This window comes from Crocuta crocuta, unplaced genomic scaffold, assembly GCF_008692635.1.
Source record: "Crocuta crocuta isolate KB4526 unplaced genomic scaffold, BGI_CrCroc_1.0 scaffold174, whole genome shotgun sequence".
Taxonomy (NCBI): domain Eukaryota; kingdom Metazoa; phylum Chordata; class Mammalia; order Carnivora; family Hyaenidae; genus Crocuta; species Crocuta crocuta.
This window is the reverse complement of record NW_027530330.1, coordinates 1,528,440-1,552,767: the sequence shown is the minus strand read 5'-3', so window position 1 is coordinate 1,552,767 and position 24,328 is coordinate 1,528,440. Positions and strand designations below refer to the sequence as shown.

Here is a 24,328-nt window from a genome sequence, read left to right as displayed (position 1 = left end):
TCTGATAATAGTTGATGCTGGTGAAGATGGGTCAAGGGGTTCACTATACTATTCTCACCACTTTTGTGTTTGATACGGTTTATAATTTAAAAAACTCCACAAAACAGGGCTTATACAACCTTAAGGAACTGTTAGGAAGCACACTCATCCAGTGCCTGGCATAATAAAATGCCAGGAAGAAATACGGGTTTAGCTGTCTCCATTTTTACTTAAAAAAGAAAAACTTATTTCCCCTTTAGTTCATGAAGGAGTTGTTTTCTTATTCTTTTTGCTCTGGAAGTTCCAACAGGTTCTAATCCCCTTTCTGAATTTAAATGCAGATAAATCTAAGAATGTCCTGTCATAAGTGATTTTCTGTATCAAAATTTTCACATGCATAAAACATTGACACTGTGTCTTTACCCTGTATTTCCTGTCGCAGCTTTGCATTCAGTTGCTTTACCTCACCAAGAGTCATCGAATTCACTGAAACATGAAAATAGGTTATTACTACAGTAACCCAGGAAAATAAATTGTCTACATCACCAATACAATATTTTATTTAAAAAAAAATTCACTTAACTCCCATTATAATACTTACCTGTACTTTATGATTCATTCATTAACTCCTACAGTGTGGAGGATATTTCCAAATTCTAACCACAACTTAAAGCAAGAAACATATTTTACATCACTCCCAGTACACCTTCACCTGAATCAAAAGTTTTGCCAAAGAATACTTAGTAAAGTGCTAGAAGTGATACTCATCAAGTTGATTATGCTTAGGCACTACACAGTTTATGATCCACAGTTGGGAAAACACCAAAGTACTGTGGAAATAGTTTGAAAAACCGATCTATCTCATTATATAACCTTAGATAAAAATACACCTAAAATCCCTTCTAGTTCTAAAATCACTTGACTTAAAGTCAATTAGAATTACCTCTAATTGTAAAAGCCAACAATTAGAGGTAATCCTAATTGTGAGTTTTTGCAAGAATAAATGAAAACTGAATGGGTCACTTTTCCTAACTTTAGCATAAGTATACATATTATATTTGTCCTTTAGTGAAATGTCAGATTTTTGCTTTTGAAATGCTATCCCCAGTAAATTAGTCTTCTATCAATGAGCAACATGACGATGTATGTTAGCCAATGGGTGAAGATGTACTTCTAAACTACATGAACTTCGAACTTCCAATTCTGTGTCAATTCCATTTAGATTAATACATTTAACTTATTAAAGTTATTTATTTAAAATTTTTTAAAAAAAGATGATGGGATTGCAGAATTTGAATGCTTTAGGACATACTAAAGGGTATTTGAGAGGACTGATGGAGAATTTAAGACACCTCATTTTTGCTAGGGTGAACTTGTCATTTAAATATTCTATAAAATCCATAATTCTGGAGCAAAATTGACATATCATATACATAAAAATGTAAAAAGAACAAAGCCAACGAAACTGCAATCTTTATTTTTCTGCCCATTGTACTTACATTCCTCTCTGCTGTAACGCGGATGCTGGGCCTGGACATTAGCCTCTGGATCAGAGATTATTTCTTCTTTTTTCTGTGCCTGGCTGGGACTATGAGGCCACAATACACTACTGTGGCATAAAGTGGCACCTGAATCTTGCAACACAGCAAGCTCAAAGTCTGTATTTTCCCGCTGCTCCAATATTCTTTGTGAACAGTTTGAGAGGGCGCCTGCACTTCCGTCTATCCACTTTGCAGAATATTTTGGTACTTGAGAGTCAAACTGTGGGAGTAACTTTTTATCAGGCTTATGCCTGCAATTTAACAGGTGATGCTGGGAATTTTTAGAACACTCAGAATCTGAATCCAGATCCTTATTTTGTGCATATTGTACAATCCAGTTTATCTTCTTACTCAAAAGAGTTTTAACTTCTTCATAAGTACTTTTTGAAAGTTTAGGTCGAGGACAATCCTGGTTTGCAATCAAATGGTATTTTTCAAAGCAGTCTTTATGGCCCCTTAACGATCTGGTGTGCAAGAGATTAGATTTTGGTACTCCTATAGAGAAAAAAAAAAAGAAATAAAAGACAACATTTTGTTTTTAAAAGCTGCATTAAGAGTATAAAGATCTTAGTAAAACATGGATCTCAGTCATCAGATTTGTAAATTAGAGGAAAAATTCTAAAGAATATTGGTGTTAATAACATAAAATATGGTCTAATAATTTCTGCTTCAGTTTATATATTCAGTAATATTAAATTCTTATGAATAATAAAGCCTTTCCAAGGACTTAATGATTCAATTTAAACCTTGGTCTAGAGGCATGTTATTGCATATAATATAAAAATAGTCCTACCAAATGAGCAATTTACATTTACAAAACGTTGGCCTTTACAGTATAGTGCTTCCTTCACTAAGCCTCCTGAAGCACACACTTTCGATCATGTTCTTATAATTATGTTTTATTGGGGAAGAATACACCAGAACCAGAAAAATACACATTAATAAAAGCCTTATAAAGCCAATGAGCTAGACTGTCTATCTATTTAGATTCTATCTAGCAGGTCTCCTGCCCAGCATGGAGTCCATCACAGGGTTTGAACTCACAACCCTGAGCTCAAGACCTGAGCTAAGATCAAGAATTGGACACTTCAGGGCACCAGGGTGGCTCATTTGGTCAAGCATCAGACTGTTGGTTTCAGCCCAGGTCATGATCTCATAGTTCATGAGTTAGAGCACAGAGCCTGCTTCAGATCCTGTCTCTCCCTCTCTCTACCCCTCCTCTGCTTGCTTGCTCTCTTTCAAAATAAATAAACTTTAAAAAAAAAAAAAAGAGCTGGACACTTGACTGAGCCACCCAGTTGCCTCTAGACTTATTGTTTTAAGAAAATGAAAGCATCTAAAATGTTTTCACATTTGTTTAACTTACTAAAACTTTATCAAGATAATTTTATCCTCTAGAAGAAATGCATTACACATAATTAATTTCATACAGCGATAAATTCTGTCTGCTCCGATACAATAACCAGTATAATTCTTCAACTCATAAATGTTCATTATATACCATAAATAGTGGAAATGTTATTATCACACTTTTCTATCTCCCAACTTTTTAGTAAGCTTAAGTATGCTATTTCAATTGTTTTTTAAAATACACATTTTCAAACACATAATACATTTCATAATACAGAATACATTATTACATTTTTATAAGTTCAAGCCATATTATTAAAGTCAAACAGCAGTTATGTTTATACTGAAAGAGAATAAGGGATGTTGAGCTGAAAATGAATGCCTGCCAGAATTAACCAGGCTAAATGTGTTTAGCTTTGAAAACAGGGTAAGTGGAGTGCCACTCAGGTGCTAGGTTAAAAAAAAAAAAATTTAGCTTACTTATCAGAAAAAATTACACCCTGCATTCATCCTTTGTTTTAAAAACTGAAGTTGCAACAATTTTATTAACTCAACTGCAGAGTCTGGCTAATAGTTAAGATAATGAAATATTTGCACTTTAATGGTATTAAATCAGGTATAAAAGTGCTTGTAAGTATTCATTTGTTCTAAAACGACGTAACATCAGCCAATGGTGGGACCTGCTGAATTTGCCAAAACCAGTGCTAAATGGGCCATCAGTTTGCTCACGAGTAAGCTATGTGAGTATACCTCCTGACCAATGATCGTGTAAGCATGTGGGGACAGCTGCTCTCAAGAGGCAAACTCAAATATCTCAGCCTTGTGTCTTCCATTGAGTACAAAAACAGACCCTAAACAGAATTTCATAGGCATTTTATTTATCCCTTTGCTACTTGTGCTAGTTGTGTGTATGTTTCTTTCTTTCTTTTTTTAACCAGTTACTGTCCAATTAGGTCAAATTTCCAGCAAAATTAAGATATTTAAGTGCAAACCCTTAAAGCTCTATTTGATAACACAAGTACACCTTTAAGACTAGGTAAATTAACATGAAAAGGAAGTTCACAAATCCTGCACTTTTTAAACAACTTTTTGATATTTATTTTTGACAGAGACAGAGTGTAGGCAGGGGAGGGAAAGAGACAGAGGGAGACACAGAATCTGAAGCAGGCTCCAAGCTCTGAGCTGTCAGCACAGAGCCCGATGCGGGGCTTGAACTCACGAGCTGGGAGATCATGACCTGAGTAGAAGTCAGACACTCAACCGAGCCACCCAAGCACCCCAAATCTTTCTTTTTAGAATAAAAATATTATAAGTTTTGTTATTATATGTTTTAGGCCATAAAGGAGACAAAAAAGTAGCTAGTATAAAATTATAGCCCAAATAAATAGCTCCACTCTGCTGTTTGATTCTAATACTTACTGCACTGGATAAATAGTAGGTAGGTAGAGAACTTGAACTTGCTTACTTTACTAATTCAGGAAGATTTATTCAAGAGCTGCCTTACTCTGCAACCTCCCTTTAGTCTCACTGCCAACAAATGGCTCACCAATCCCCAGTCAACGGTCTCCTTCTCAGTCCACTGCCACAGCTCTAAGCCATGATTTAGTTGAATCTATTAAACATAGCACATTTTAAGTTTCACTGAACTATATGAAAAGAAATCTTTAGCATATTAAAAAAGGGTTTAAATTATGCTACAGAAATTAATTTTTGCTGTTAAATATTGTGGGCTTTTGGTATTTATTTAGAAACTTCAAAAACTGTACTGATAAAAGATAAAAAATAGTATGAAACAATGAATTTCCTGATGTACTCCGAATTTCAACAGCAGGTCAATAGATGTCTATTTGAAGGATAATGTGGGGTTTTAAAGTTAAAGAGTTTTCTTATCCAATGTTCCTTCTTAGTAATTTGTGCAATATAAATTTTCTTCGAAAACAATTTTTTAAAAATTTTTATTTATTTTGACAGAGAGAGAAAGAGTGGTGGAGGGTCAGAGAGAGAAGGCAAGAGAAAATCCCAAGCAGGCTCTGCATTGTCAGCACAGAGCCCGATGTGGGGCTTGAACCAACGAACCGTGGGACCATGACCTGAGCCAAAATCAAGAATTGCTGAACTGACTGAGCCACCCATGAGCCCAAAAATAATTTTTCTTTTAATTTTTACCTAAATCTCCAAATTACTGGTAGGAACTCAGATAAGAACATGATTACCTGCATATAAATAATCTTTTGGGATGAATAGCAAATCAGAGAACAATATTCAATTTACTGTCCAAATACACAAATGTAACATAAATTTCTTTCAGATATTCAGGAGTAAAAGTCACCTATAAAAGACATGAGGGGCACCTGGGTGGCTCAGTCGGTTAAGTGTCTGACTTCCACTCAGGGCATGATCTCAGGATCCATTGAGTTCGAGCCCTGCATTGGGCTCTGTGCTGGCAGCACAGAGCCTGCTTTGGATCTTCTGTCCCCTCTCTCTCTGCCTCTCTCTTGCTAACACTCTCTCAAAAATAAATAAATACTTTCTAAAAGAAAAATAAAACACATGAAAAAAGTATCATGGGCAAAAAGAATTCTGAGTATACACTTAGATGGCACATGGGTTCCTCCAACAAACACCTCCTGAACGAAATGGCTCTTCTTCCAGTCTAAGTGCCCAAACCTTAAATCTGATTCTCTTCCTGAGTTTGGCACCACCAACTGCTCAAGGAAGAATCCTAGGTGTCCTCCTTGACAGCTCGTCCCCTCACTTATCCCAGATGTTTTGCTGTCCATTTTAAAGGATTCTTTTCCCTATAAAATCTAGCAGTACAACATCCCAAATCCTGCTTTTCCTGATCACCCCTCTCACTGAACTGTCTGGGTCATCACCATCTCCTGTCTCCTTACTCCAATACACCTGGGTTAGCTGATAACACCAGATTCCACAAGTGCCCCTTCACTGGCCTTTATCTCCGGCTATGAGTAAGTTCTGTGAGAAAGGGCACATGCCTGGCACATGGCGACTACTCAAGAAAAAGTAGTTAAATGAATGAAGGAAAATTTAAATTATAGTAAAACAAAACAAAACAAACTTATTACCAATTGTCATTCAAGGTCTACTGCAATGAATCAGGATGTGCAGTTTTGCCAGACTACTCCGAGGTTAATTAAAGAAAGCCATCTTCAGTGAAGTTACTCCCTTTAGTTTAATGGGCCATTAGTCTGAAGAACTGATGAGTGGCGCTGATACACAGATGGCAGTCTTGTGGCATCATTCAATATGCCAGGCAAAACCACAAACTTCTACTCAATTGTATAAATTAAACACGTAGCGAATGTATAAGGCTGTTTTACGTAAGCTGTAGCTCATTATTACTTTTAATTTCTTTAAGCTCACTAAAAATTTAAAACTTGACTGAGTTTTAAAGTTCAATTTGAAAATGTTTGTTTTGTAAACATGGGTTAAAATATCCCATGCAGTAGCACAGGAAATGAAACATCCAAAAAGTATAATATACTGACCACTTCATATACTTGAACAAATTACTTTTTAATCTAGAAAAAAATGTGAGTAGCCCACTTAATTTGTATCAGCAATATACATGCCATTTTATAAACTCTCCAAGTGATTTTGTTTTTTCCACTTCATCAGCTTGAATTATTATAAGAGAAACAACTATTGCTATTATTAGAGATCCCATTGAGTTTCCCTACTGACTTTTCAATTTTAATTGCATTTACAAGTGTAAACTGCTCTGAGCACTAATTTGTTTCCTCAGCAGCTTTTGAAAAGGAATGAATCTAAATACAATTAAATGAGTTGATATTTTTGAAGAGCTGAGTTATAAGGAGTTTCCAAACCAGTTCAACAAAAACTGCACTACAACTTCCTCACTAATAAAGATGTTGAAGGCCAATGTAATTGACATCTTAACTATTATGAAAACTTCTTTAAAACATACTTCAAAAATGTCCATGTATTTTTTTTTTTTGTCATGAAGTCATTATTATTAGAGAACCAAGACCCTAATTGGAAACCATAATTGCCATTTTTTTTAAAGTACTAGCTCCTCTGGAGAGAGGCCATTTAGAAATTTATACATGAAGTTTATTTCTGTATGAACGGGGTATTTTAAAAAGTTAAGCTATTCCTATTCAATAGTTTTTCCTTTTTTATCTGTTCCCACTTTCATCTCTGATTTTGTTATACCATTCTCACATATGCTGAAAACCCTCCCACTAACGCATCTGGCATGCTATCCCCATTTCTATTCTTTAAGTCCCTCTTTAAGATCAATTTACTTTTAAGAAAACTTGGTTAAACCCATAGAAGAGCAAAAATCACTCAGATATAGACTTTTCTACCTACCACTGTTGCCCTTTTCAAATAAGGATGTTTCCATGCTTATATTTAATCTGCCTACTGTAGCAACACATCTCTTTTCCCTAATAAGATGAGACTCCAAATGGCACTAAAATAATAGGCACGAAACCCAAACACTTAAAAATTGTATTACATGTCCCACTATCCTTGGATTAAAAAAAATTTTTTTTAATGTTTATTTTCAGGAGAGCGAGCGACAGAGCATGAGCAGGGGAGGCAGAGAGAGAGGGAGACGTAGCATCTGAGCATCAGCACAGAACCCAACATGGGACTTGAACTTCCGAACCATGAGATTATGACCTGAGCTGAAGTCAACATTTAACCTAGTGAGCCACCAGGCACCCCATCCTTGGATTTCACCCCCAGTCTCTTGAAGAAGATGTTATGTGTGATTTGGTGGTAATGAGGTAAGCAAAGCAATCTTTTCTTGATGGCTCACCAGCCGGTCCTGTCAAACAGCACCGTTTCTCAGTGGACTTCCCTGATGCCACATGGCTTTATACTTTATACATACCTGAATCCCGTCATCTGACTTACTCCAATTCTGCCTTAGTAGACTCTATCCATTAGATTTCATTTTGAATTTGATTACTTACTTCATTTCCCAATCAAAGGAATGGCTTCATATAATTTGGTGCTCCTTAGGCAGAGCAAACATAACACAACCAGTAGTTGGATGTAAAGCTGTGAATACACACATCAGCACATCAGGAGTAGACTGGACAGCTCTAAGAGAGCAAGCTCTTCAAGTTTTACTTCAAACATAAAACAGCAATAGATTAAGGTGGCAGTGTTGGTTCTCCAAACTGTGGGTTTGTGTGTTCGTTCTTAATATTTAAATAAGGCAAGGAAATTTTAGTTATAAATTTAAGTTCCAGGCTGTTAACATGCTGTGAAGAAATTTGAAACATATTGCCTTCAAACATGACCAACATTTGTGCAACAATTCATGTGGTACTGCTTCAGAATCTTTTCTATGCAGGCTCACAGTTTGCCCAGTTTGAAGAATTTTCCAAGAGTTAAGGTGCTTTTCTTTTTATGATGATCTTATCTTGGTTGCTAAGAAAGGGAGTACAAGGACCTGGATGTTTATATGCTGCTCCTATCAAGAACTAATCCTGAGCTTCTTTAAAGTGCTAATTGTAAAAATGGCAGGAGAGCTAAACTTTGTCGTGCTAAGAAAGACTAAAAGGATTAAGATGTTACTTCTTTGTGAGGATCAGATTCCCATTTCCAATAAAAGGAACAGAGGAAAAGCTCTGTAAATAGACATAGCACACCCACGTCCATGCTGCAGACAAGTTTTGTTTAGCCTACGAGTGTATTAAAAGAAAAAAAAAATAACTACTTAGAATTTTCAGTTTCTTGGTTTCTCTTAAAAGCCAAATCTGAAGATCTGGCAGCAACTGGCTACTAGTGAGAAGCAGCTGCCATCTGAAAAGAGGGCAAATGCTTCTTTAATTCAAAACAGTTCTTATCATTTCCTTTGTGAGTATGCAGGGCACATATGACCCAGCAGGCTCTGCAGCCATGGCGGCTAGTGACGCATGTACTATACCAAGACTGTGCAGTGATACAGGTCTGAATTGCTTTGGTGTAAAAACTACTTGTCCCAATGATGCTTTGACACCTAACTTGACCAGGCTAGTTTACATCTGATGAGCAAGCAGAGCAGCCAGGCTAGGATTACAGAAGAATTATTACCATTATATCTATTGCCCTTCACAGCCACTCAGTGGGAAGGATGCTCAGATCGTCTGTCCTGCCATGGTGCTAATGGTGGGAAATTAGACCAAAGGCAGGAAGGCAAGGATGGATACCCAGCTGGAGCACCTACTTCCTTTCCACACCCATAATAGGCCAGGCTTCTATTTTTATTGGATGCCCAAGTGCCTTAGTGAGTACTGTGGTAACAAGGATCCTATCCCTCCCACCGCATGCCTTTAGCTAACTCAGGAGTCACTGAAGAGTGTGTCATATTCAAGTACTGAACATACTGTTTAAAAGTAATAGGTAATTGCTTATCTCTGCATTTAGAAAATGGAATTGCTGGCAACCACAGTAAGTCAATATACAGATGGGCTCAGCAACTTGCTTTTCCACATTTTGAGAATCAGTGCCCTAAAGAAAGAGATACCAACAGGTGGTCTTTAGACAGCAGACTGCAGTGTAGAGATGTTTATGCCATTCTGAAGTTTCTGTATGTGCCGGGAGAAGGACTAAGCAGTTAAACAGCTTAATCCAGGAAATGAATTATAAGGGCAAATTTCAGTAAGCAAAGAGTTCAGGGAGATAGTGTTAAAAGATAAACCTCAGTCTCTAATAATGAAGGAGCTGAAGTCTGGTTATGAAAGGAGCTATATAAGCTACAAATGCCTTGTCAAAAAGAAAACGTCTCAGTGAATTTTACTTCTCCATTTTAACAGTTGGAAACTGGGGAAACATACCTACATAACAGCTGTTTATTACTAACGGTACAAAAAATAAGTCCACGTTCAATTCTGTTCCTTAATTTAGCTTCCTAGTTTCTTGTTGTTGTTGTTTGAGAGACAGCGTGCACAAACAGCAGAGAGGGCAGGAGACAGAGAGCCATCCTCGGCATGGAGACCAACACAGGCCTTTATCTCATGACCCTGGGATCATGACCTGAGTCAAAACCAAGAGTCGGATGCTTAACTGGCTGAGCCACCCAGGCACCCCTAGCTACCTGTTTTTTAACTAGCAATGTCCAACAGAACATTCTCTGATGATGGACATGGTTTATATCTTATCTAATATAGTAGCCACTAGCCACATGTAGTTATTAAGCATTTGAATATAGCTGGCATGACCAAGGAACTAAAATATTAACCTTATCTAATTTTAATTAAGCTTCATAACCACATGTGGTAAGGCTACCAAACTGGACAGGGAAGTTTCTCTGGAGGTAATTAAGCAAAAGGGTACTTGGAATGAGAACATGGGCAGAAGCTATCCATGTTCTTATTAATCATTTAATATGGGCTACTAAGCTCACAGTAGCATATAATATAAAAAAGTTATGTGTATCATTTTAACTTTATCGTTAGGAATGTTGGTTTTTTTTGGCAAATTAGTGTCTCGTGCCACATACAAGACAGCTCAATCATACTATAGTTAATTAGAGTAACTTTTTCTTAAGTTTATTTACTTATTTTGAGAGAGAGAGAGCACAAGCTGAGGAGAGTGGCAGAGGGGAAGGTGGGGCGACAAGGGGTAGAAAGGGAACCCGAAGCAGGCTCCACACTGTTAGCACAGAGTCCATTGTGAGGCTTGATCCCGTGAACCGCGAGATCATGACCTGAGCTGAAATCGAGTCAGACGTTTAACTGACTGAGCCACCCAGGCATCCCTAATTTGAGTAAGTTTATAGGAGTCTTTTGCACAGCTTCATGCACAAAAACAATTTTTTAGTAAATGTCAGTATACTCACTTAGAGCTCTTTTGGGGAAAATGGAACAAGTAAAGTCTTATTGAGTCAGTTGGATTATTGACTTAAAACTTTTTATCGTACAACTTTAATTGTACCACTTAAAAATTACAGTCTAAATTTGACATATTTTAATGTACTAGACAAACGTTTTTTCTGATCTAAAAGTCTACCTATGGGAATTTAAACTACAGTGAAATGGGGATTTAATCAGACATGCATAAAAAAATGTACATATAAAAATGTTTTAGTACCTGTAAATTACAAGCAAAGCTAAACATTCATCAATGGGATGGTAGTTAAATGAATTAGGGTACAAGGGACTGCAACCTTAAAAAAGTAGTAGAATTTTACGTAACGTGAAAAAGATGTTCCTAATATATTAAATGAAAAGGCTAATGATTAAATGGTATACATAGCTTGATTTCATTTTTAAACACAATTTACTACACATACACATGGGTGCGTGCACATATACATACATAGTCTACTGCAGAAAACAATTTAGAAGAACACACCAAAAATATCAAGATATTTTTGGCATTATGAATCTCAATATTCATACTGTTTCCTGTATTTTGATTTTTCTGTAACAGGCATAATTTGCTTTTTCAATGAAAAACATTTTTTAAAATGCCTAGGAATAAATACATTTTGGTTTGGGAAAGAACACTGCATTCCTTAGTCCAAGACAAATTATGCTTTTAGTATTGTACTGTATGTTCCAAAGAACTAAGTAAAGGATAAAAGACAGGGATACTGACAATGGTAAAGGACACACATACCTAAGATTCTTAATTTTTTCAAGACTGTGCAAATTTTCTTGGGTGAACAATGTACCTAGCAAGGAAAAGTATTTTCCTTCAAATGAAAGCAGTTCCTCTTCTCCAAAGAAAAATCATAACCACAGTATCGTTTTATCTGTCAATCCTTGCTGATGACCCAAGGACCCAAGGGGGTAAGGGAAAAAGACATTGATAAGTGAAGACAGTTCATACTGTTGATTAAAAAAAAAAACCACAAAAAAACAAAAAAACCCCAAAGAATGTATGGTCAAAAAATTTGCTGAGCAGCTGCTATACAAGAGAAATGATGAAAGCTATAGCTGAAAAATCTAATGAAACCAAATCATAGAAAGGTAAAATCAGATAAATTCAAACCTCCTCAATGTACATTAAACATTAAATTATTTTGTCAATGGAGAAGCTGTTCAATATACAAACCAAGCATAGCAATTTTCTCAGTAGTTTTTCATCTTTTCAGATTGTTCTAATATTTGAATTTAAATTAATACTAACATTTGATTCATATACTCTATTTACCACAAGGCTCATCATTTGTTGTGACTCTCACAGCTGTCTCTTGAACACAGGCAATGATGCTATTTATTATCATCTCTATTTAATACACCTCTATTTAGTACATGTATTAAATAGAGCAATCTCCAGTTGCTCCACTAGGAGAAAGGAGAAGGAAATGGTGTTTGAGACAGTGGAAACTTAGAAAGATATGCAAGTGAGAAAGAAATGGAGGGTAGAGGGAACCAGAGTGAGAAAGGCAGAGTTAGAGTGGGCACACAGACTGGCTTGTGTGTGACTGAGTGCCTTTGGAGGAGTAATGAAAGATGAAGGTGGCCAGTGAACAGACATAACACAGTAATGACACATTTTATGTGTCGTGTTAGGAAGCTAATAAACTGAATAAAATGGCAAGGAGTCAATGGATAGTTAGTTCTAAGACAGTGAATGGCATGATCAGATCTGTACTTTAAAGATCTTTCTGGTGCTCAGGAGAAAGAACTGGAGAGGTAGGGTAGTTGTGAGGATAAAAGGATTAAATCTATGAAGCTAATTAAGTGGTCTTGGGGTAATGTTGGTAAGGAGGTAAAAGGCCTGGACAAAAGCATAGCAATGGGAATGAAAGTAGGAAACGAATGGGAGACAATCAACTGGACTCAGGGACAGAGTAGAAAGAGAGGGCAGGGGGAAGTAGTGGTTTAACAGACAGGCCTGCTGCTAGGCCATAAGCCAATTTGCCTTTGTATATTGGAAAGTCATCCCTGCCAGGGCACACAGCTTGAACAGCAGCGCCTAGATCAGATTCTCCTCTACATTATCACTGCACCCACACAACTCTACATGGGAAGTCCTGAAGTACCAGGAACCATTCATTCACTAAGGGCAGTTTTTCAAAGTTTGATCCGAAGAGCACCTGCAGAAGAGTTAGCTGGGATTCTTGTTAAAATGCACATTTCTAGATCAACTCTAGACCTATTAAATCCAAAGCTCTGCATATAGGGCCCAGAGTTCCATGTGAACCAAAGATGAATGAAATACAAAATGCACGTGTACATGGAAGTAGACATACATTTAGTTCTGAGAAACTTAAAGACAGGTACAAAATATCCAAATGGAAGGGTCGAGCAGGGAGCTGAATATACAGGTCTGGCACTTAGAAGAAAGATTTGGTTTGGCCTGGCAATGTGTCTGTGCTATAGTACAGAGGTATAGTTGAAGACACATCAGTGCAAGAAATAGCAGAGTGCAATATGAGAAGACAAGGACAGAATTCAGTGAAACACTAGTATTTCAGGGACCTGTACCTGGCAATGAACCTGAGATGACAGAAAAGTGGGCAGAAATAAGAGGAGACAAGCTATTTTATCACAGAACCCAGGGATTCAAGGGTTTCAAGAAAGACGGAAATGTTTTATGTCAGATTTTGAAAATGGCACGAACATGAAACTATTTACTGCACTGTGAGTTCACTAGTGAGAGCAACGGAAGACAGCAAATTGTAGGGGACTGAAGGATAGGATGGGAGGACCGAGGAGACCCTGACTGAACATGACCTTCCTAGAACTATGGTTTCAGGGAAACAAACCATATGGTTTTTGATTTTTCCTTTTAAATACGGGAGGCATGAGCATTTCTGCCACTCTAACCATCTTTTTGGTCGAACTGCCAGGATACAGAGATAGTAACTGTAGGTAGGCAAGCTGATGAGTAAGCAGAAGTTAAAACAAATGGAGGAGAGAGTAAATAAATGAAGTAAGGAGAGTGGGTGGTAGAAAAGACAGTCTGTAAAAGGCATGACATTTAAGACTGGATGTAGAATTGTGAGATTTTAATTTCTTTCTCAAGATACTCATGGCTGGTATTTATCAGACACATTTAGTTAATACACTGGTAACCTAAAACTGAGTTTTGGGAGAACTTTCTGATATAGTATGTAGGAATTCTATTTTATCTATACATATTTATTATTTTTTGTAGTAGAAATACAATCAAAATGTTGCTTGACACAGAGTTGAAAATTGTTAATATCCTGAAAATACTCGATGAGCCAAAGTAACATAATCAAGATTCTAAAGAATACCTTAATAATAATAAACAGAAATGTTATCAGGACAAATATATTGATAAATAGTGTTAGTAAGGAAGTAGAAAGAATACAAAAACTTTAAAATAATTTCACTGTCCCCAATACCTAAAGATCTTTTAAGTATTTAGAGACAGAAATATAAAATTGAGTGAGAGTATTTTATGTTAATTTTGTAACACTCCAATACCACTAAACTTCCTTAACATATGAGTTGTTTTCAAATCAGACTAACAATTTTTGTTCATTAAATTCATTGTAGATATTACTTTACCAGTTATCCTAAGTTTCAGATATTAAAAATGTCATTTAAGTATATTTATATAGCACTTTAGAAATTGGAAAGTGCTTTTACTGTCAATTAAATTTAATCTTCACATTATTTCATAGGTAATACATGGAAAAATATACTAATGATTTAATTTATCTTTCATAAAGTCAAATAATCCCATATTCTTTTCCAACATACTATGTAGTTCATTTATTATATTATATTATATTGTCTCTTCCATCCTCTCATGTAAGCTTCACAATGGTGGGGATTTATGTTTGTTCAATGTCTTATTCTCAGCTACTAGAATGATTTGCAGCACACAGTGGTTGATTAGGTAATACTTACTGAAGAGTTGTGCTTAAAGATTGTTATGGACCCAACCACATGGCTTTAATTATGAGATTTAGATTTTAATGGGTACACACAAATCATTATTCTGCCTTACTGGTATACAATTGAGACAGGAATGGCAAAAAGCTACCAGAAATAGATACACTAGTTTAAAATTATTTGTAAATAAACAGACAAGGTTCCCTTATCACAAACTATAAATCCAAGGCTGTGTTTAATGGGTTTATTACCCTTATCAAAATCCTAAAAGACCATATGGTATACCAAGTTGGATTAGCATAATTTCAATCCACTCTAAGTAGCACTACAGTTAATATCAGTTTGATAATTTTTCAGTGTTAGCCTCTTCGATTTTAATCACTTATACATTTTTCATGTATTAATTTGAAATTCACACTAAATGTTAATTTCCTATATAATGTGGAAATTAAGGTGCCAAAAAAGCACCTTCCAATTTCTAAAGTATTATGCAAATATAAAGGTATACTGTCTTTATCTTATATTCAGTAATAAACACTGGAAAATTTAAGTTGTTTTTTTAAAATTTTTAAAAATGTTTTATTTATTTTTGAGAGAGAGATAGAGACAGTGTGAGCAGGGGAGGGTCAGAGAGAGGGAGCCACAGAATCTGAAGACAGGCTCCAGGCTCTGAGCTAGCTGTCAGCACAGAGCCAGATGCAGGGCTCAAACGCACAAACCGTGAGATCATGACCTGAGCCGAAGTCGGATGCTTAACCGACTGAGCCACCCAGGCGCCCCATGGAAAATTTAAGTTTTTTAAAGCAAAGGTGCTATATTTCTAAATATGTTCTAAATATATCTAAAATCTTATATTGACATAGTTAAGTTCAATGTTCATTACCTTCTAAACTTAGAAACTAGAAAACTCACCTCATAAACTATCTGTTTCTCTCTTTCTAAAAGTGCCCCAGGCACTTATTGGGGCTGATGAGCAAAAGGACCATGGTGTGTGATTCCAGGAATGGTTAACATCTTCACTGTGTTTGCACTGACTGCATCCACTTAACTCAGAACCCTATTCCCTCTTGAAAGACTGATAATCAGGCTAAGTATGTTAGCCTCCATTACCTGGATGGTGGGGAGGACAGAAAACAGTGTTAGAACTGCTGCCTCATTACCAGCTGACACCTGCATGATTCTCCAGCAAATGTCAGTCTACAACTCAACTGGTTTATCCTTTCTGGGCAGGAAGAGCAAGACAGTCACAGGTGTGTGTCACTTCTCTCTGATCATTACCAGCCCAATCCAGGAGTTCTAACAATTGTATTTTCTTGACAGATTGTTGAGATTACAATCTATGTGAAGACTGCATCATCCTAAGTCATCAGAAATGTATATTTTCAGATATTCCATGGAACATGTATTAATATCATGAGGAGAAATAATTTTTAAAAATTACATGTCTCCTGGGGCACCTGGGTGGCTCAGTAGGTTGAGCATCTGATGTCAGCTCAGGCCATGATCTCATGGCTCATGAGTTCGAGTCCCATGTCGGGCTCCATACTAACAGCTCAGAGCCTGGAGCCTGCTTCAGATTCTTTCTCTCCCTCTCTCTCTGCTCCTCCCCTGCTCACACTCTGTCTCTCAAAAATAAACAAACACTAAAAAAAAAAAAAAAAAATTACATGTCTCCTGAGACCCAGATTTTGTTCCTTGCCTCAATATTCACATTTGTATAATTCATCTAACTTTTCCTAACTTAGTATCTCCTAAATCTTAATAATTCATGTAATTTTCTTTGGAAGCAGAAATGATTTAGGCACTTGGTTTTTTGGAATCAGAGACCTTGGGTTTAAACTTGTAAGCTGTGCAGTTTTGGACAAGTTACCTAGACCATCTGCTCATTTTCCTTATTAATCAAATTGGGATAACACAGTACTTCATACAGTTATATTAATAAAAACAATGCATGTAAAGGACACAATACTCAACAAATAATAGCTTTTATTTAAATAAGTCTCTTATGAAAGTGTAAATCCCTTAAGTATTTACTGACAGTTGAACTATCTTCTTCCTAACTTGAGGGTGGTATTTCATTTCTTCAAGAGAACAGAGAAACTTATCTTTGTCTTTTTCACAGGACAATATTATTTTGCATATAATAGAAAAACTACCCTTTAATTTCTGGGTAGCTGATTTTTCTTTCTCAACTTCTCAGTAATGTTTTAAATTATTTTAAGTCACATAAATTACATCCCTTTAGTGAGAAGAGCTAATTTTGACCTACATATTGAAGATTTTCTATCTAGATGTATTTCTATATCTCGTTAAATATTTTTCATTTTTGTCAACACAATGGGATGAAAGAATTATGAAGTTGAACCAGAATGCCACCTTTTAATATTCTAACAAATCCTTTTTATTTATAATTATGATGTTCTTATTAAGAACAAACACACAAGCAAACAACTACAGTAAACAATCATAAAAAGTGCCATGAAGAAAAGGGTGTTATGAGGAAAAGAACACTGGGGAGAGTGTGGTGGTGGGGAAGAGCGGGGTGAAGAATTAAAAGGCAGGGAAGGCTCCTTTGAGAAGTAACTTTCTAAGAATTAAGATACAGGCAGGCTCTCTCTGTGGGGCTAGTTTGCATAGATTTTAGTTAGGCATGTAAGTCCTTTGCCTTTTCCACACTTGACTTCCAACCCTGATATTTTTGGTTTCAGAGCCAGAGGGGGAATTTGCTTATTTATTCATTCCCTCATTCTGAAAAGAGATATGGCTAAGGTAGGAATAATAGCTTAGCTTTAGACATGTAATTTGAAGTACTTATTGGTTACAAAGGTGAAGGTGTCTAAAAATTAGTTGCATGTTGTGTAGTGGGGGAGGGGGAAGAAGGGAAGGAGGAAGGTTTTGCTGGTTTTCATCATATAAAAGGTTATGAAAGCCCAGAGTAAGGATGAAAGCCTAGGACAGACTAGGCCAACATTAAAGAAAAAAGAACCTATACAGATTATCAGGACTACTCAGAAACATTAGGAAAACCAGTGAATGAATGGCATCATTATAGAGGTGCTGGTCTACAATTTAAGCTGTTAAAATATGACAAAGGAAACAGAGAAATGTCCATTTCCCAGAGTGGTACAGCAACTCTGATATGAGACACCTGATTGGAATCTCTTCTTTGTCGTTTACTGTCTACGTGACTTTAGGCAACTTTACTTGTCCCCAGAGCCTTTATTTTGCCACATACACATGCGACTACTACCACTTACCTCTTAGTCCTGATGGGAGAGCTCTGTTACCGATAATAAATGCTTGATTATGCTTGAAAATCAGTAGGCAAAGTGAGGTTTTCCAACCTTCCTACTCATTTCTATAGGCATTTTAACTATACAATGTATCACTAAGAGAAAATAAAAATTAATCATTTCCTACTTAAAACTCAGATAGGCAGATGCCTCCAGCTGCATTGACAGAATAATAATACACTTAAGCAACTTGCCCAAGTTCTCCCGGTTGGTAAATGGGAATGGGAGTCCAGTCTGGCTGCAGTGTGTGCTCCAGCTGGAGTTTGGGGCCTCTGGAGCACAGTATTAGAAACCTGTGCTCCCAATAACTGTTGCTCATTACTCTGCAGCTTCACCCTGAGCATCAAGAACAAAAAAATCTGACATCCATTGCTTACTCTGCCAAGTACCCTTCTTGGAACAAATGGAAACAACTGGAGTTCAGCCTTTTGAATGAGATTCTGGCACAATAATTTCCAAGTACAAATGTGAAATTGCTCTTACTGGTAACATTTGAGAACCAGTATGACACAGAAACTTAGGTATCTTGCCAAGGAAACCCAACTAGTTATGTGGCAAGGTCAAGATGCAAGGCCAGGTCTGAGTCCAGGGCCCTCATGCTTAATCAGCAGAGCAGAAGTGGAGTGCATGCACCCGGCTGCAGAAAATCAATCTTCCCTGTAAAAGTACAAGGAAGGTGGAATTACCATTTGGTCTACCATGAACAGAGTCTGCGAGAAAGAAGGGAAAAGTTTTTCCAAGTTTATAATCTTTAAATTGCTTAACCACACAAGTTGCTAACAGGAAAAAATTTGGGAGACCTCTTTCAGAGCAGGAGCATTAATCCTTACATGTTACATATTGAGATAGGTTAGAAACTTCAAAATTCTTACAGCTTTCTGGCAACAAGTCCACATGTGATCTGGCTGCATGCCCATACTCAGAATACAATCCCTCATTCTGCTAAAATCCCTTCCAGTTCTAACTCCAGGATTAGAGGAATCATCAGAGCCTTACTTGCTAGTATTAGCTGTAGCTAAAATAGTTTGTCTTCAACACGGAATAACCTGTAATTACTAGAAAGGGCCCTCTGTAGCTGATTTTACTTCTTGCCTACTCAGTATTGCTTGTCCCATTTTGTGAATTATTTGGAGTAGCTTATCTTAATGGCAATGAAATGTAAGAAACTATTAGGTGGGAATTCAAGAAAAACTCCTTTTTAGATGCAAGAGACTGCTAATATGCATCTTTTGTCAGATGTCCTGCTGTCTTTTCTTTCTTGTCTGAGAATAAGGAAACAATGGCTGGAGTTCCAGCAGCCACCTTGGCTTATGAGGTGACCTTGAAGATAGTTAAGTATGTGGTAAGGAAAGTGGAATAGAAAAACAGAAGCAGCTTGAGTCCTTCTGATCATGGAGCTATCATACCAAGTCCAGATTCAACTTCTTTTTATATGGGAGATATAAATATCCATTCCATTTTATTTCACCATTATTACTGGGATTTCCTATTATTTCGGCTGGATCTCATTCCTGATGGATATATCTTCCCCACCTAAATTTGTGCACGATCTAAGTTTTAAATTCATGCTAGTCTTTAGAATTAGAAAGCTTAACAAAGTTATAAGGGAGGAAAATCTGGGAGTAACTAAAAGAGGCCACCATAATTAGGACACGGGTAAGACTCTAGAACCTGGCTCCTTATAATTGGGTTGGTAGTTAAATCACAAGTCTTCACCTGATGCTGTTAGCCTGGATTCAATTATTTCTCTTTTAAAATATTCTATAGTTTAAACTTATCACCAGTTAAAACCACTTTCCATTTTCATCCCTCCCTACCCCTGTCCAAATAATGAGGTTTTACTGTTGCAGCCATTTAAAAAGTATTCAAATTTATTTAAAGTGACATTAAAAGGCAGTTAAAAAAATTAACATTGTGTCTGTATTTCCAAGTATATTAAAGATATCCAAGTTAAAGTTTAAAAAAGTCACATTGAGCTTTATATTTAAAGTACTCTCGGGGTGCCTGGGTGGCTTCGTTGGTTAAGCAGCTGACTTCTGCTCAGGTCATGATCTCATGGTCCGTGAGTTTGAGCCGTTTCAGGCTCTGTGCTAACAGCTCAGAGCCTGAAGCCTGCTTTGGATTGTGTCTCCTTCTCTCTCTGCCCCTCCCCTGCTCACACTCTTTCTATCCAAAATAAATAAACATAAAAAAATTAAAAAATAAAGGTACTTTCTTAGTTAATACATATCAATGTATCAGGTTATATGAAATAAGAGGCTAACCCCAGATTCAGTTAGCTACTAAATACAGTTTCCTTATCAAAAGAGGTGGGTCTTTTTACTTAAGTGGAAAGATGCTTATGTGTCAGAAGCAGGACAAAGGAAGAGCTATTAGCAGACTTTGAGCAGTAAATGACCAGTCTTAATAAACAAACTGAATCAAGATTTAATATTGAATTTCAAGGTGTTCCCTGACTACTAGCCATGTGAACAGTGGTTGGATCAAAGACAAAATCAAGGAAGAACAAGATTAAAAGTAAGCACTGGGTGAACCCAGTGCTTTAACCCAGAGAAAACACCTATAGATTTTTCTTGCTGGAAAGATTACCAAGGATATGAATTTGGGTCATCTTCTAGAAAAGTTCCTAGAAACTTCAACAAATTAGAGGGAGGATGAAGTCTGAGATGAACTAGTAAGCACTGGTGGTGCTTACTAATCAACCATCAAGTTAGACTGAAAACTTTGCTTGGCATAAGAGGAACTCTGATCCAGTCTTTTTTTTTTTTTTTTTTAATTTTTAATGTTTATTTTTGACAGAGAAAGAAACAGAGTGTCAGTGAGGGAGGAGGGGAGAAAGGAGGAGACAAAATCTGAAGCAGGATCCAGGCTCTGGGCTGTCAGCACAGAGCCCAATGCAGGGTTCAAACTCACAAACTGTGAGATCATGGCCTGAGACAAAGTTGGACACTTAACCAACTGAGCCACCCAAGCACCCCGATCCAGTCTTGTAAAAAAGTTTATCTCCACAGAAAAGAAAAGAAAAGAAAGGAAGTCAATTATTAGAGGAAGGTAAGAATGCTCTAAGAATCATTTGCACAGTCTTTTGGCACAAAATGAAAACAGTATGAAGTAACAGATTGGAGTCATGGACCTTTGTCCCCTCTAGTTTCATTTCCAACTTTGCTACATTATAGCTGAGTTTCATTACTGGTTCCTGACTGTCCTGGGCTACCTTCCTCTCAGCCTCAATAGCTTAGGGAAAGGTAGTAATCTGGTCACTAACTGTAGAGATTTTAGTATCATGAACAATGATGCATATTAACGTATCTGATCATACATGCACAAAAAAGTTTATAGTGTCTTGGGGCCTAGGACAGGTCATGAGTATAAAGAAGTTTATGCATCTGTTTTCTAATCCTGGAAGTAGACAAGTTATTTTAATGTGAATTACAGGTACAAAGAAAAATAAATCTTGCAAGCATTTCAAGAGTTAAGTCCTCAAAATACATTTCTTAGGTCCTTGAAGTATACAAGAAAGTATACAAAATGTAGGTACCATTTCCTTTTAATTACTGTAAAGTCACAGAAAAAAGGCAATTTAGAGCTATGCTCAGAATACGAAATCTCTCCAAGAAGATTTGACTGTCTTTCTTTCTTTTTTGTCTTCATTTTATAAATATATGCACACACACAGCTTTAAACAAGAGGCCATTTGATTAGACTAGTTTTGATTTGATATAATCAACAACCCAAAAGATACAAAATATTTTTGTTCACTATAAATGTGTGGACTCAAAATTAGGTAAATTGTTATTATTCCTCAAGAGAATTTTTAAACTGGCCTCTTAGAGAATATAGAATGCTTTAGAACAAATTTGGCAATTAGTAAACTAAGAAATCAGGTAAGAGCAACACTATCATACTACAAAAAGTTACACCAAACTAATATAGTTAAATGCCATATTTTTAAAACTTCCTCTTACATTCTAATATTTATTGGCTGGTATTGTGCTAACAACTTCATAGGGAAGAGAAACTTAAAACACTTTAAAAGATTTTTTGACAAAGACCAGAATATACCTTGTTATTTTTCAAGTATACAATTACTTTATCACTTCTTTCATTGAGTTTTAAAGACCTGTATACCGATTTGAAAACTGAAATTTCGTGGAATTTCAAAGTTCTCAGTCCCTTTTCTCCTAAAGTAATCATATGACATTAAATTAAAATGGTTATAATAGACTAGCTTGTCACTGTAGAAAATATAAAAATGTATAGATTTGGGAAATCAACATCAGATAAATGGAGAGGAAGATTTAATTCTAAAATAATTTTTGTCCATGAAGGTTTAACTCACATTTTAAAAGATAAAATCTTCAGTGTATGTAGAATATAAAATGAAACAGTTCTGATTCAAATTGAGAACTGTTTACGTTATACACCACTATTATTTCAAGAACATGACTTACGTTATGCTTATATACTAAAACAGATGTTATCAGAGATGAAATATTTACAAAGATGATACCTGAGGAATATTTGTATGTTCTCTATATAATGACAGAAAAACAGACATATTTTTAAAAGGCGAGAAAAGCAATTATGGAAGTTTAGGTTTCTGTGGAAAAATTCTATCACGGCATGAACACCACTAATCATGATTTATTAGGAAGCGCTGGTTAGGAAAAGTTGGCTTGACTGAATAGCAAGGATAGCTAATTAAGATTCAAGAAATGGGTTTCTGACAAAACCCATTTGTCTGACTATTGACAAAAGATCAGTGGACTTAAGATCATATATACTGGAAAGACATCACCAGGCTTCAAACCCGGGTATGTCCATTACTGCTGTGTGACTTCAAAGTATGTTTCTTGAAGGTCTCAATGGTTAGGTCCCATTACCTTTAAAATGGATAACAGAAGCCGTCCCAGAGCTATTTTCAGTTCAATACTATAATCCACATAAGGTGCTTAGTACAGTGCCTGGGACCTTAATGACAGTTTGCCATCACCACTGCAACCTTGAACAGTCCTACAATTTGATCCTCAGTTTCCTTTGATGTAAAATACAGGTTTGGGCTGGATCATTTCTAATGCCTTTGCCCATTCAAAATTAAAAGCTACAGTGTAGAAGAATATATAGGTCCAACTCTATTTCCAAAGAACATAAATTTAGATCTTTCACCTTAGCATAATTAAGGACATGATAATTTAAATGCTATAGAAGAATCTTACTTTTAAGTCAATCCTTTCAAATTACTTATAATTACTACACTTATTAAGGCCAAAGTTATATGTATTCTATTTACTCCTAAGAAATCCATGATCTCCCATCAATTGTTATGTTCAGCAACTACAATTCTTCCAGACAGTAAAATGGCAAAACGACCATAACCAATACGATCTTAAGGGGAAGATGAATATCATATAATTTATTATGATTTTAGTGGTCTACTTATGATTATAATTTTGGCTTGTTACTACAAGAACAAACATGTTCTCAACAAATATGTTTAGAATAGCTAAACATATTAATTTGGTGCCTACAACAACATCTGAAAAGGCCTAACAGGAATCTCAAAATTAAAAACTATAACAACAAATACATTAGGATTAACTATAAGAACATTTCACATCTCCTATTTAATTAACAGAAAAAGTAAAGGTAAGAAAATTTTCAAATATACAATCCAGGAAAAAAATTTAAATACCATTTTGAAAGTGTCCAAAATCTAAAAGCCTAACAAAATCTCTCTACCAATGTGACAATTCAAAATTCAAATGACATGACACGCAAACTTTTATCACAAGAATATTAAGATTCTTTTTAGTTTGAGCCATAAATATTTAAAAAAAAAAATCAGAGTTTTATCATAACATCAAGATTGAAGAAGCATCCCACATGTTTCTTGGGGGCAAACTATGAATGTTAACTGTACAAGAATCCAAACAAATAGTACATTTAATAATAGACTTCTTTTTTAATAGTTGGAGAACTATTTCATATGCTTTCGAACTATTAAGAAATGTAAAAAAAAAACTTTCTAGCTTTTAAAAATTATTAAAGGTGTGTGTGATCACTGATGGAGGAAGATTATCTAAACATTTAAAAACGTTTTTCCAAGTAAGACAACATTGAGGAACAGTTCTCTAACACACCAGTTAAGTACCAGCATGAAACGCCAAAGGAATTCAATTACATTTGCTCATCAATGTAAATGCTTGGTTATGTTAATTCTTAATATAGAAAGAACAAAAGAATCCACCTGACAACTTAATAAGGTCTCAAACCAGAAAACATGTTTCCTACTCAAAACTGGTACCTTATTTTTATATTTGCAAAACTGGGGTTAGTACGTGGTAATTAAAACAAGGAAAAA

The 24,328-nt window shown here is 36.0% G+C and overlaps 1 protein-coding gene across 1 annotated transcript in view; it reads right to left on the bottom strand.

Annotated features, from left to right (window-relative positions):
* Nucleotides 1–24,328, bottom strand: part of CUNH21orf91 (chromosome unknown C21orf91 homolog) — a 30,222-nt gene that overhangs the window by 5,565 nt on the left and 329 nt on the right. The window contains exons 2-3 of the mRNA XM_077765635.1: nt 1,479–2,015; nt 403–465 (exon numbers count right to left, since the gene is read on the bottom strand). Of these exons, the coding sequence (XP_077621761.1) occupies nt 403–465; nt 1,479–2,015 (600 nt within the window). The remainder of the gene's footprint in view (nt 1–402; nt 466–1,478; nt 2,016–24,328) is intronic.